This window comes from Diachasma alloeum, unplaced genomic scaffold (genome assembly GCF_001412515.2).
Source record: "Diachasma alloeum isolate Michigan unplaced genomic scaffold, Dall2.0 Dall_scaffold_00358, whole genome shotgun sequence".
In the NCBI taxonomy this organism is placed as follows: Eukaryota; Metazoa; Arthropoda; class Insecta; order Hymenoptera; family Braconidae; genus Diachasma; species Diachasma alloeum.
The window spans coordinates 991,479-1,002,542 of record NW_021680497.1 but is presented as its reverse complement, the minus strand read 5'-3'; the positions used below and the strand labels follow the sequence as shown (position 1 = coordinate 1,002,542).

General features: G+C 35.7%; 2 protein-coding genes across 3 annotated transcripts; one reads left to right on the top strand and one right to left on the bottom strand.

Moving 5' to 3' along the window:
* Nucleotides 1-3,356: 3,356 nt before the first annotated feature.
* On the top strand, nt 3,357-5,858 carry LOC107041138 (mitochondrial import inner membrane translocase subunit Tim22). Of its 2 annotated transcripts, none has more exons than XM_015261544.1 (5): nt 3,357-3,571; nt 3,722-4,018; nt 4,709-4,893; nt 5,505-5,577; nt 5,655-5,858. In XM_015261544.1, exons 2-5 carry the CDS (start codon nt 3,769-3,771, stop codon nt 5,732-5,734), a joined length of 588 nt encoding a protein of 195 aa, XP_015117030.1. In that variant the 5' UTR covers nt 3,357-3,571; nt 3,722-3,768; the 3' UTR covers nt 5,735-5,858. The 2 variants fall into 2 exon arrangements, with proteins under 2 accessions (XP_015117030.1, XP_015117028.1); XM_015261542.1 differs by having other exon boundaries at nt 3,663-4,018.
* Nucleotides 5,435-10,448, bottom strand: LOC107041137 (septin-1). Its single transcript, XM_015261541.2, has 4 exons — nt 10,275-10,448; nt 7,895-8,712; nt 7,285-7,389; nt 5,435-7,199 (listed from the first exon to the last, which is right to left on the bottom strand). The coding sequence occupies exons 1-4, from the start codon at nt 10,296-10,298 to the stop codon at nt 7,070-7,072; spliced, it is 1,077 nt and encodes a 358-aa protein (XP_015117027.1). The 5' UTR covers nt 10,299-10,448; the 3' UTR covers nt 5,435-7,069.
* Between the last annotated feature and the right edge of the window lie 616 nt (nt 10,449-11,064).

Here is an 11,064-nt window from a genome sequence, read left to right as displayed (position 1 = left end):
ACTATTCATCAATTTTGAATTATTAAATTAATCATTAATTAAATATACAAATTCCGAATTATGAAATTTCCTTTTATGAAATTTGAAAATATTTGCTCAATAGGGTTTATTTTACAATTCCATATTTTCAATTATTGAACGACGCGTGTGGAACCGGGCAAATATCTTCGTAACAAGCGAGAGCAAACAATTTCAAACGTTTCGTTAGGTTCTAGGACGATAATACGAAATGATGTAATTCTCTGGTAATGATTGTATTTTAATAAATTGAAAAATAAATAAATAATTGAAAATTTTTTATTCCATTTCACCGTAAATCTTTCAGTTTTTACGATAATAATTTAAATTCAAATAATTTTAAATAAAGTTGAATTTTAAGGAAGTCAATTGCTGAGACTATTCATCAATTTTGAATTATTAAATTAATCATCAATTAAATATACAAATTCCGAATTATGAAATTTCCTTTTATGAAATTTGAAAATATTTGCTCAATAGGGTTTATTTTACAATTCCATATTTTCAATTATTGAACGATGCGTGTGGAACCGGGCAAATATCTTCGTAACGAGCGAGAGCAAACAATGAAGAATTTTTTTTCAATGTTTTGTGGTCTAGCTATTTTCGAGGCAATGTCAAACGTTTCGTTAGGTTCTAGGACGATAATACGAAATGGCGTAATTCTGGTAATAATTGCATTTTTTATCAATTTCGTCATTCATGAGATTCTGTTAATTATCAACTTTTTTTCGAACAATTCTGTTATTAAGGGTGATAAATTTGATGGTAAATGTGATGACAATTGATGGTTCAATTGGAAGGGCGTGAGCTCAGTAATCTGAAGGTTGGGGGTTCCAATCCCGCCCAGGTGTTATGGTGGTTTTGGCTTATGGTGTAGGGATTCCGCAACAATATTATTTTATTCATCATTAATTCCCACCAGACGGAGAGAAATGGTCTGTAAAAATTACGGAACTCAGTTCGCTCACCAATTACGGAATCGACTCAGAAAATCTGAGTGACGGTATCGTAATTTTTCACATGAGATTCAGATAAAAATTACGGAACGCTCCAGAAAAATTCCGTGACAGCTCCGTAAAATTTCCTACAACCACATTTCGCTCCGGAATTACGGAAAAGATACGTAATTTTTATTGAATATTTCTCTCCGTGCACGGAGAGAAATGTTCCGTAAAAATTACGGAACTCAGTTTGCTCATCAATTACGGAATCGACTCAGAAAATTTAAGTGATGGTATCGTAATTTTTGACAGGAGATTCAGGTAAAAATCGCGGAACGCTCTGGAAAAATTCCGTGACAGCTTCGTAAAATTCCGTGCACGGAAAGAAATGTTCCGTAAAAATTACGGAACTCAGTTCGCTCACCGATTACGGAATCGACTCAGAAAATTTGAATGACGGTATCGTAATTTTTTACAGGAGATTCAGATAAAAATTACGGAACTCAGTTCGCTCACCGATTACGGAATCGACTCAGAAAATTTGAATGACGGTATCGTAATTTTTTACAGGAGATTCAGATAAAAATTACGGAACGCTCCAGAAAAATTCCGGGATTTTAGGTAAAAATGACACATTTCGCTCCGGAATTACGGAAAAGATGCGTAATTTTTATTGAAGATTTCTCTCGTAGCAGCAGTGTCAGTCGCTCCCCCAATTTCTCGAATAACGGCAAACGGTATACTTCTCACCCCGTCGAAAACTCCAGAATTCAGAAAACGAATACTGATTCATTGTTTCCTCACAGCCCCTCGCCAACCCCTGCTGATCCCTTGTGGCTATCGTTCGGCCCATGAGTCACGGGATTTTACGCGCTCTGTTACCCCTCTCCGTTGTGTACAATCGATCCATCCTACGAATGAATGGTGTAGGTCCTCCAACTTATCGTCGGTATTTTTCCATTGTTACATTTTACCGCATCGAGGGTTTATTTTTTCACGGCCGACAGACTTTCGTCGCAAATCCACACATTTATTTGCCTCGAGCGCTACATGAGACGATCCCTACAAATGATCTCGTAGTAATCATCATGTGGATATTTCCCCTGGATTGCGGAGAGTACACTCTAGCGAGGATTAGAGTTATCGTTGAAGGCAGGTGAGGAGGGCTCGTGACAAAAGTACTTACTCGAGTATAGTTGTAAAGGGTGCTCTGCGGGAAGAGTGGGGGAGGGGAGCGAGAGCGGGTGGGGAGGGGAAGGGGAGGGGAGTGTTGTGGAAGAAGTGAAGAAGTAGAATGGAAACGAAAGAAAGGGAAATGGGAGAGGAGAGCATTGGCCCTTGGAGCACACGCCCGAGGGCTTGCTGAGACCCTCTCGTGGGAAATCAGAAATGCGTTGAGCCTCGTGGAAACTCGGTGAGGATGGACGGCTTCCGTCAACAAGCCTCGTTGTGCACCGGCGGCACATCTCAGTGGGATGAAATCAGGAAATCAGTTGACCCGCAGTCATTTTCCGTAATGGACACTTCCATTTTGATTTTAATTCATTATGTGCCATTCTCATGTGGTCAATTCATTAAGTAAATCAGCGTCGTTTATTCATTTTCTTATTGCTTTCGAAGGGGAGCTTTGGGGTCGTTCAAATTATTTTTTTGTGGTGTTAATGGACGGAATTTAACCTGTTTTTTAATTTAGGTATCACTGAGATTTATTGGTCGACATTGATTAAAATTTAATTCATATACTAATTTTTAGAATTTCAGAATTACAAAAAAATTGGTTGTCCCATGATAACTAAAAAAATATTCGAAATTCGTCGAATGGTGGATTTTAAAAATTGTTTCGATGTCAATAGTAATAATTGGTGTTTTGATTTATGCAATAATTTTCAAAAATACGAAATTTTTGGAAATGGTTAATGATTATTATTATTTATCATTATTAGTTTTCAAAAATTTTGTATTTTTGAAAATGAGAATTCCGGAGATTGCGACGGAATTTTCCGTCTGGGGCTGGAAAACCACGTTAACTTACGCTTGGCTTAAATAAAAGAAACTAAAATATCTCCGGGGACCGTCAAACCGGAAAAATCTTCGAAGCGGATGCTCGAGAGGAAAACGAAACCCAAAACGAAATTCTTAAAATTACTCAGCCTAACAGATATCTTTGAATATCATGCTTCAAATCAGTATCATTTCAATAGCAAGATCCGTCAGTTTCATTTTCATTACGATTTTTGCAAATTAAAATTTTTCTAAAATCACAGGTCCTTTTTGACAGCGTTCAAAAAGGACGTGTGCAGTTGATACTGCAGGAACAACTGGACACATGTCGACTGTGGTAAATCCAAGCTGACATCAGTCGATAATTTCATAACCTGCTGTTACCTACACATTTAACCGCAGGATCAGTGGAACTGCTGCACCGCGAGCCCTGGGAAAAAATTTTAAATCATCCCAGAGCAAAAATACTGAAGGATTTTACTTCAATCAGTGAACATAAAACATTAATCACATCGATGATAATTTATGCAAGTCCACAATTGTCATCAGGTGTTCCAAATATAATTGAAAGGGCTCGACACACGTCTAACCTCCACTAATTTGCCTGAGTGAGTCCTCTTTTAATTTGCATTCCCCCATATGAATATTATCTTCATGTTGTTTATTCTTCCCCCGATTTAAATTTCTTCTCATTTTTAGAAACAACCATGCGCTGCTAGATATCATATCCTCGAGATAAATGAAAAAAATGTTCGCAGCGACTGGTTGACTGATTAATCCATGAATAACAAAATTTCCACCGAAAATGCTGACGTTTGAACCCCCAAAACTGGTGAAACCTCCGGTAATCGAGGAAAAAGACAAGAGGGTCTTCCTGCAGGATCCAGTATGGGACCAGGTTGCAGTTTACCTCATAGGTAATCAGCAAAGGTTTCGGGATAATATTGTCATCCCTCGAGGAGTTGCCCCAGTTCACATAAAGACTAATGAAGAAAAGGCCATCGAGGCTGCCATGGAGAGCTGCGTCTTCAAGAGCATCATGAGCTGTGTTCTAGGTGAGTTAAAAAACAAGACGAAAATTTGTAAAAAAAATTGTAATCGGACCAGTAGTTTTATAGATATTGAACAAGAGATTCACATACGAAGTTGAATATTTCCTAAACTACTGGTAGAATTTGTCTCATTTAAACGACCAAACTTTGCTATCATAAGCCTTTTTTACTTTTTTAATTTTAATTTTTCAATTTTTTTCATCATAAATCCTTTCTTACTTTTCCCAATGTTCACACACAAATTCATCAATTCAGTAGCGAAGTAGTAAAGCGGTTTAAGTCGACTTATCTCCCACTTTCTGAGTTTCTGAGGAATTTTTCCGAATCTAAGGGAAATAGCGAAATTTTCATGATCACATTTGTTGTAGCTCTCAATCGGCTCTACAAAAAAGGTTACAATAAAAATTTTGCCATCTCCCTTAGATTCTGAGATATTTATTGAAAACTGGCCAATAGTAAAAATTAACTTTGTTGAAGCTCATTACCAAGACGGAGAACAATATTTTATATATTAAAAAAAAACATCTCTTTTGTTCACCAATTCAATGAGTCGTTAACATGTCGTTAAAAGTTGAAAGTGTTCATTATGCCCCACTCGTCTCTTCCTCCAAAACATCTTAAACATATTTTCGTCATGTGCAGTTCCTCGAAAAACCCTCACCCCATTCTGTATATTTATTTTCACTATTCTAGGGTTCGGACTGGGGGCTGCAATAGGTTTATTCAGCTCTAGTGTTAATCCTAATGTAGCTGTTGTGGAAAAACAGCAAACTGCACGTGAAATCTTCAGGGAAATGAAGACAACGACTATCGGATATGCTAAGAACTTCGCTGCCATTGGATGTGTATTCTCAGCTGTTGAATGTTGTATAGAATCTGTAAGCTCATTACTGAATGAATTATTTTATTCATTTTTCTTCGTTATTTAATTGATTTGTGAATTCCTCAGTTGAACATGAGGATTTCTTTTCAGTAATTCATATTATCTGGCACAATTTAATGCCAGGAAAAACTAATGAGATTTCCAATGAAAAATATCTCGTGATATTTCCCATTAAGTCAGTCTCAAAGGAATTTGATATTATTACGTATTGTGGGTCATGAAATTTGCATTCTTCTTGTAATCAAATTAATTCAAGAGAAACTACCAAGAAAACTCTCTTGTACTGGATAAATTCCCATCACAAATTACGTATTCTTCTTAGATCAGTCACGATCAAAATAATTTTAGAATAATTCAACCGATTGTGAATTACCCTGTGAACAATTATCCTTAAAAGACATTTTTTTTACCTTTTAAAATTGGCAACAAGTCTTTCAAATGTCCCTTTAAAATCCCCCATTATCAAAACAATTTATTATTTAACAGTAATTCGATATTTACCATCGAAAATAATTCCAAAAAATACACAAATCGAATTTATTCATCTGTAAAGGTTTATTCATCAGTTCGTTGTATACATGTTAATGAATGAATTAAACATTTCAGTACCGTGGCAAATCCGACTGGAAGAATGGTACATACGCTGGTGGCCTGACTGGAGGTCTCATTGGTCTCAGAGGTAAGTCTTTGATGTCTCAAACGAGATCGAATGAAAACTTGTAAAATTCAAATCAATGACTCGAGAAATTATTTCAGCCGGTGTCAAGGCGGGTATAATCGGCGCTGCTGGCTTCGCAGCATTCTCAACAGCTATTGATTACTACATGCACAAATGAGCCTGACCGTTGTACATAATCGTGTAAATGAAATTATCATAATTAAATTCTGCACGTTTCCCCCGTGCTTTGAGAAAAGCTTACATAAGTACTGAAATAAACCTTAAACTTTAGTGACAGAATACTTGAATCACTTATTACTTCTGCATTTTGGTCGTCACCACAGATCGTACTTCCGATTTTTTTTTTTTACTTTACGAAAAGTACAATACAAAAAGGTAAAAAATTTTGGTAAAAATAATTCGAGTCTATAATTACTGAGTAAATTAGATGTGGAAGAATGTGTGGAAATATTCGTCAATTTCTTATGGTTCCTTATCACAGTAAAAGGAAGATTTTTTTATAAAACGAAATGATTTACGATTAGAGAATTGCAAGTTCTTGAATTAAGTAAATAGTCAATGCAGATGAGCAAAATCGTGAAATGTAACAATTCGATTGCTTCTATTTTCAAAGTAAATGGAATTTAATCGAATTACACATCACGTTTTACCACTTCACAAGCTTCATACATGAAATGAAAAATGTTGAAAAAAGGTGCTGCTGACGTATAAAAAATTGCACAAAAATATCAGACACTTTTTTCACTCATTTAGGCTCTCGACTTTAATCTTAAAATCTAATCAGTGAGTGAGGCTAAAAGAGGAACCATGTACACTGTTGAAGATTTTTGATTGAAATTTCTGGTACACTTATTGGAAATTTTCATCGCATTTCATTTCCACTGAAATTTCAAGTAATCAGAGACATTCAAGTGAATGCTCAATTAAATCTGCTGAATATTTTAATTTTGCATCCTTAGATTGAAATTTCATCGAATTTTCAGGGAAATCTGAAATTTTATCATTTTTTCCCCCCGAAATGGCGCTCTCCTGAGAAATGCTAGTCAATTATCCACGAAATTTCAATTATTTTCCAACAGTGTAGCAGAGTGCACAGCAGTATCAATAGTAATATGTACAAATATAGAGCCAATGAGAAATACTGTAAATTCAATAATATGACATTTCTCTCAGCAAAAAAATATGAGGACTGCAAGGCACTTTTCAGGTTCTGTAAATGGGAATAATGATAGCTTCAAGAAAGATAATATGACTCATTCACTCATTCGACGTTGAAAAATATCGTATTACCAAAAAATATATCGAGTTATATTTTTATGAATTGATACGTGGAATTGTGTAACGGTCTTGACGGTTTTATGAATTATGCACGACGCGGAGTCTGACACCGTTACGCCTTTCTCTCTGGATATTCTTACTCCCAATTGGGTGATTATTACTCTCTTTTGGCACCTGACAAGGAGAAACATTTCAGTCCTCAATTTGTTAAGGATTACAACTGCTGATGCTGAATCTGCGCCTGAACTGCTGCCAGCATCTCCTGCATGCGACGGATCTCAGCGTCTTTCTCTTGGAGCTTACGATCTATTTCTGATCCTGCTGGTTTCTCCGGCTCAATTACCCTGAGATGCAGAAAAACGAAATTAGAATTTCATTGGGTTGGGGATGAAGTTGTGGGTGAATTTAATTTCTGGGGGATTTGCTTACGTTTGCCTTCTTGGGGGCGCCGGTGCTCCTTTAGCCAATCTCTCACTTCGATAGTTCTCGTAATGTACTTCTTGAGTTACTTCTTGCAGGTCCTGCATGTGAGCACTGAAAAAATGGAGGAGAAAATTATTAAAAATTGTTTTAGTGATTTTATTTTGGAGTTAACATCAGGTTAATTTCAAACTTATCTTTGCTAACTTCAAAAATCTTATGCATTATTCTTTTTCTCGCAAGAAATTTTATAAGCTAGACGACAGGTCCTTAAATTTTTCTTGAAATCTACCAGTTTTTAAAATATCTGCGAAATAATTTATAACAAATTTCGTATTCATCTCTTCCAATCAATAAGCAACACTAAAGGAAAATATCAAAAGGCTTTTTAAAATCTTCTTGCTACAGAGATGTTTGCAAAATATTTTTAAAAACTTTTGAAGTCAATTCTCTAAACTTTGATTTAGTTATTTGTTAATCTTAAAAAAATCTCACTAATGAGTAATACAAAAAAAAAGAACAAAACATTTCCCTAAAATTAAATAAAACAAAACGACTAGAAATATGAATATGAATAAATAAATATGAACCTGAATTCACTAAATTCATGAAAACTTACATGAGCATAGTTCTGAGCTTGATAAAATCACAATGATCGGGATTCTCGACCTCTACAACACCCCACGGATACAATCTCCCCCGCACTTTTCTCCCCTTGACTTCCAACAGAGTATTAGCCCCACAGACAGCAAATGGCATGGCCTCCTTCAATTGCCTCACTTGTTCTTTGTAATCTTCGTCCTCATCGCTGTCGCAGTCAGGCAGTGAGTAAATTTTAATTCCATGCTCCTCAATCTCCTCCATCACTCGTTTCTTGAGACGCAGCACTTCCTTCTTAGTGAGCACATCAGCCTTGGCAATGACTGGCACAATGTTCACTTTATTGTGAAGCTGCTTCATAAATTCAATGTCCAGGGGCTTGAGTCCGTGGCCAAATGGAGAGATGAAGTAGAAGCAGCAGTGTATCCTGTTGTCGACGATATTTCGCCTGTTCAATCCACTCTCGTCCCTCAGGAATCTCTCGAATTGATCGTCGATGTATTGGAATATGGCCTTGAAGCAGTCGGTGTTGTCGATGGCGTCACCGTAGCCCGGAGTGTCCACAACTGTCAGTCGAAGCTTCACACCTCTCTCCTCTATCTCGACGGTGGAGGCGTCCAGCTTGACTGTCTGCTTCGTCTTCTCAACGGCGTCTGGTATCATTCTCTCGGGGTAGAGGTCAGTGAGAAAGAGACTGTTCACCAGGGTCGATTTACCCAGGCCTGACTCACCAACCACCATTAGGGTGAACTCAAATCCCTTTTTCACGGATTTTCTGTGGACCTGGTTCGGGAGATTGGCGAAACCAACGTAGCCCGCGGTTTCTAGACTAGAAAACTGGAAGAGGAATGGGAGAGTTCGGTGAGATTGGGGAGGTCTTGACGATGTTGAGGCATTTGAGGATATCCAAGTATCTTTACAGGCTGGTACAGGCTGCACTATAGATTCAACCTATTCTTAATAATTTAATTTGGCAATTAAATTGCAGAAGTTTTTTTTTTTAAATCATCAATCATGACGTCATCAATCAGAGTCAGTAAAATTACGTTTTGCACAGAATTATTATTTTTGAAATATTTGTTGTTAATAATTAAATGATAAAATTAACTGAAATTAACGAATAATTGAAATTGTGTAAACTTTCAGAAACCTTATTTTTTTAGGGATGAAATCGATTTCTGGGAAAATTCTGAATATGAATAAATTTGTTTCAACTCCGAATGGCCCATTTTTATGATAAAAAATTGAGTGTTTATAAATCTTATTTATAAAAAATGCTCGTAATTTTTAAAAATTGCAATTTTTTAATTATTTCATGAATCTCCTTCTAAAAGTATACTTTCTACATTTTTTCAAATTTTTAAAACGTTTTCTAACGGTTCAATATCGAGATTCAAATTTAGACCGGAGAAGTTTAAATAATATAAAATCATTGTGAAGTGAAATCATCTCAAATTGCAGCTCTGAAGTTCGACTACGAAAGTATAAAAGCATTTCGCCGAAGAGAAAATAGCCAAAGTACTTGGATATCTGTAATGTCGTTGAGAATGGAGAGATGGAAGCGTTCAATATTTAATTGAAGCCATTAATTTATTGTTAACAAAGTTTGTTAACTATTAATAAATGATAGAGTGGAAGATGTTGAAATGTAAGTTCTTCAATGGCCAATAAATGATTTAGTTGACAGAAGAAAAATCAAGTAAAAAAATAATAAAATTGAAATTGTAAATAATAGTGCTTTTAAGTGGTTCACACTACATTATGAATATATCATTATGAATTACGAATGAAGTTTATGTGAGTAATAAAATAATAAAGTATTTGAAGAGAAAATGTGAAGAAATATATATCTTTTTCAATTCTGTAAATTAATGAAGGCCTTCAAAAGCCTCCAGAAATTAACAATTGTTGACTAAATTTCTCATATCATGTCCTGCTAAATGCAAAATTATCTCAGTACTGAGGTATTCCAGCGGAAAATATCAAAGAACATATTCTTTGAAAATTCTATTAGCAACAAGAATTCTTTCTTGACATTTTGTACTAAAACCATTCATCTCAGAATTAAATAAACGAAAAGTAAATAAATCTCTTTCATCTTGTCGTGCAGAATGTAAAATTATTTCGATAATAAGTCATTTGGGGGAAATCTCAGAGACATTTTGTGCAGGAAAACTGAGCTGCAAATAAAGTCCTTTAACATTTTTCCTTTAAGTCACTCATTCCTGAGCTAAATCCCAATCCCACAAATCTATAAAAGTGTTTCCTTTCTTGCTGACTGTTTTATATTAATTAATTATCATATCATGCATTGATGAAAATGAGTTTCAGGGGTAACATAAGGACAGCAGGGCATAACCTTCAGGCCGACCACTGGCATTTCCAGGGCTAATCCTTACCGTTTTCACACTCTCACTAGACATCTTCGAGTCCCACGAAAAACACAACTAACGAAACTACTGAAAACCGATAATAATTGATGATATGAGGGGAATATTGACTAAGGGACGTTAAAACAATACGGGGGACTACCGGACGCCGTTGCCTGTCAGAGTAACAGGTACACACACACACGAAACAACGCCAATTGTGACTGAGACACTTTATTTTCGAGGAAACACTTTTCGATACAGTTGGGCAGCTTTCCTCTGGGTCCTCCTGTCTCATTCGTCGGCTCGCGTGGGCTCGACCAATCCGACGGACTCTGTGCAGTGACGAACAGAATAAAACGCACAGGAAGTGGCGGACTAGGAGGGGAAGTGCTGAAGGCGTGGCAAAAATGAGAGAATCACGAAATTATCGCACTCAGAGTTATTGAAACTCACACTCTTCAATTAAAACCATTAAAATCACTCGAGCCATTTTAATGAACGATGAATCCGGAGATTAAACTTCTCATTCTCATACAGCAAATCTCAATATCATTTTTTTTTCGATTTTTTTAACATTTAAAAGTAAAAAAGGAAAATTTGATTTTTTTGGTTTGATAGATTGATTAAAAATTTTTTTCAATTAAATTATCGTGATATTTGAGGATAATTGAACATCTGATTGTCATAAATTAATGCTCAATAACCCTGTTTCAATTTTTAGAAATAAAATGGAAAATAATAAAAGAAAACATTTGGATTTTTTCATTTAGTTTTTCTATTTCTTCACGTAATTTTTTGGTTAAGAAAAAAATTTAAT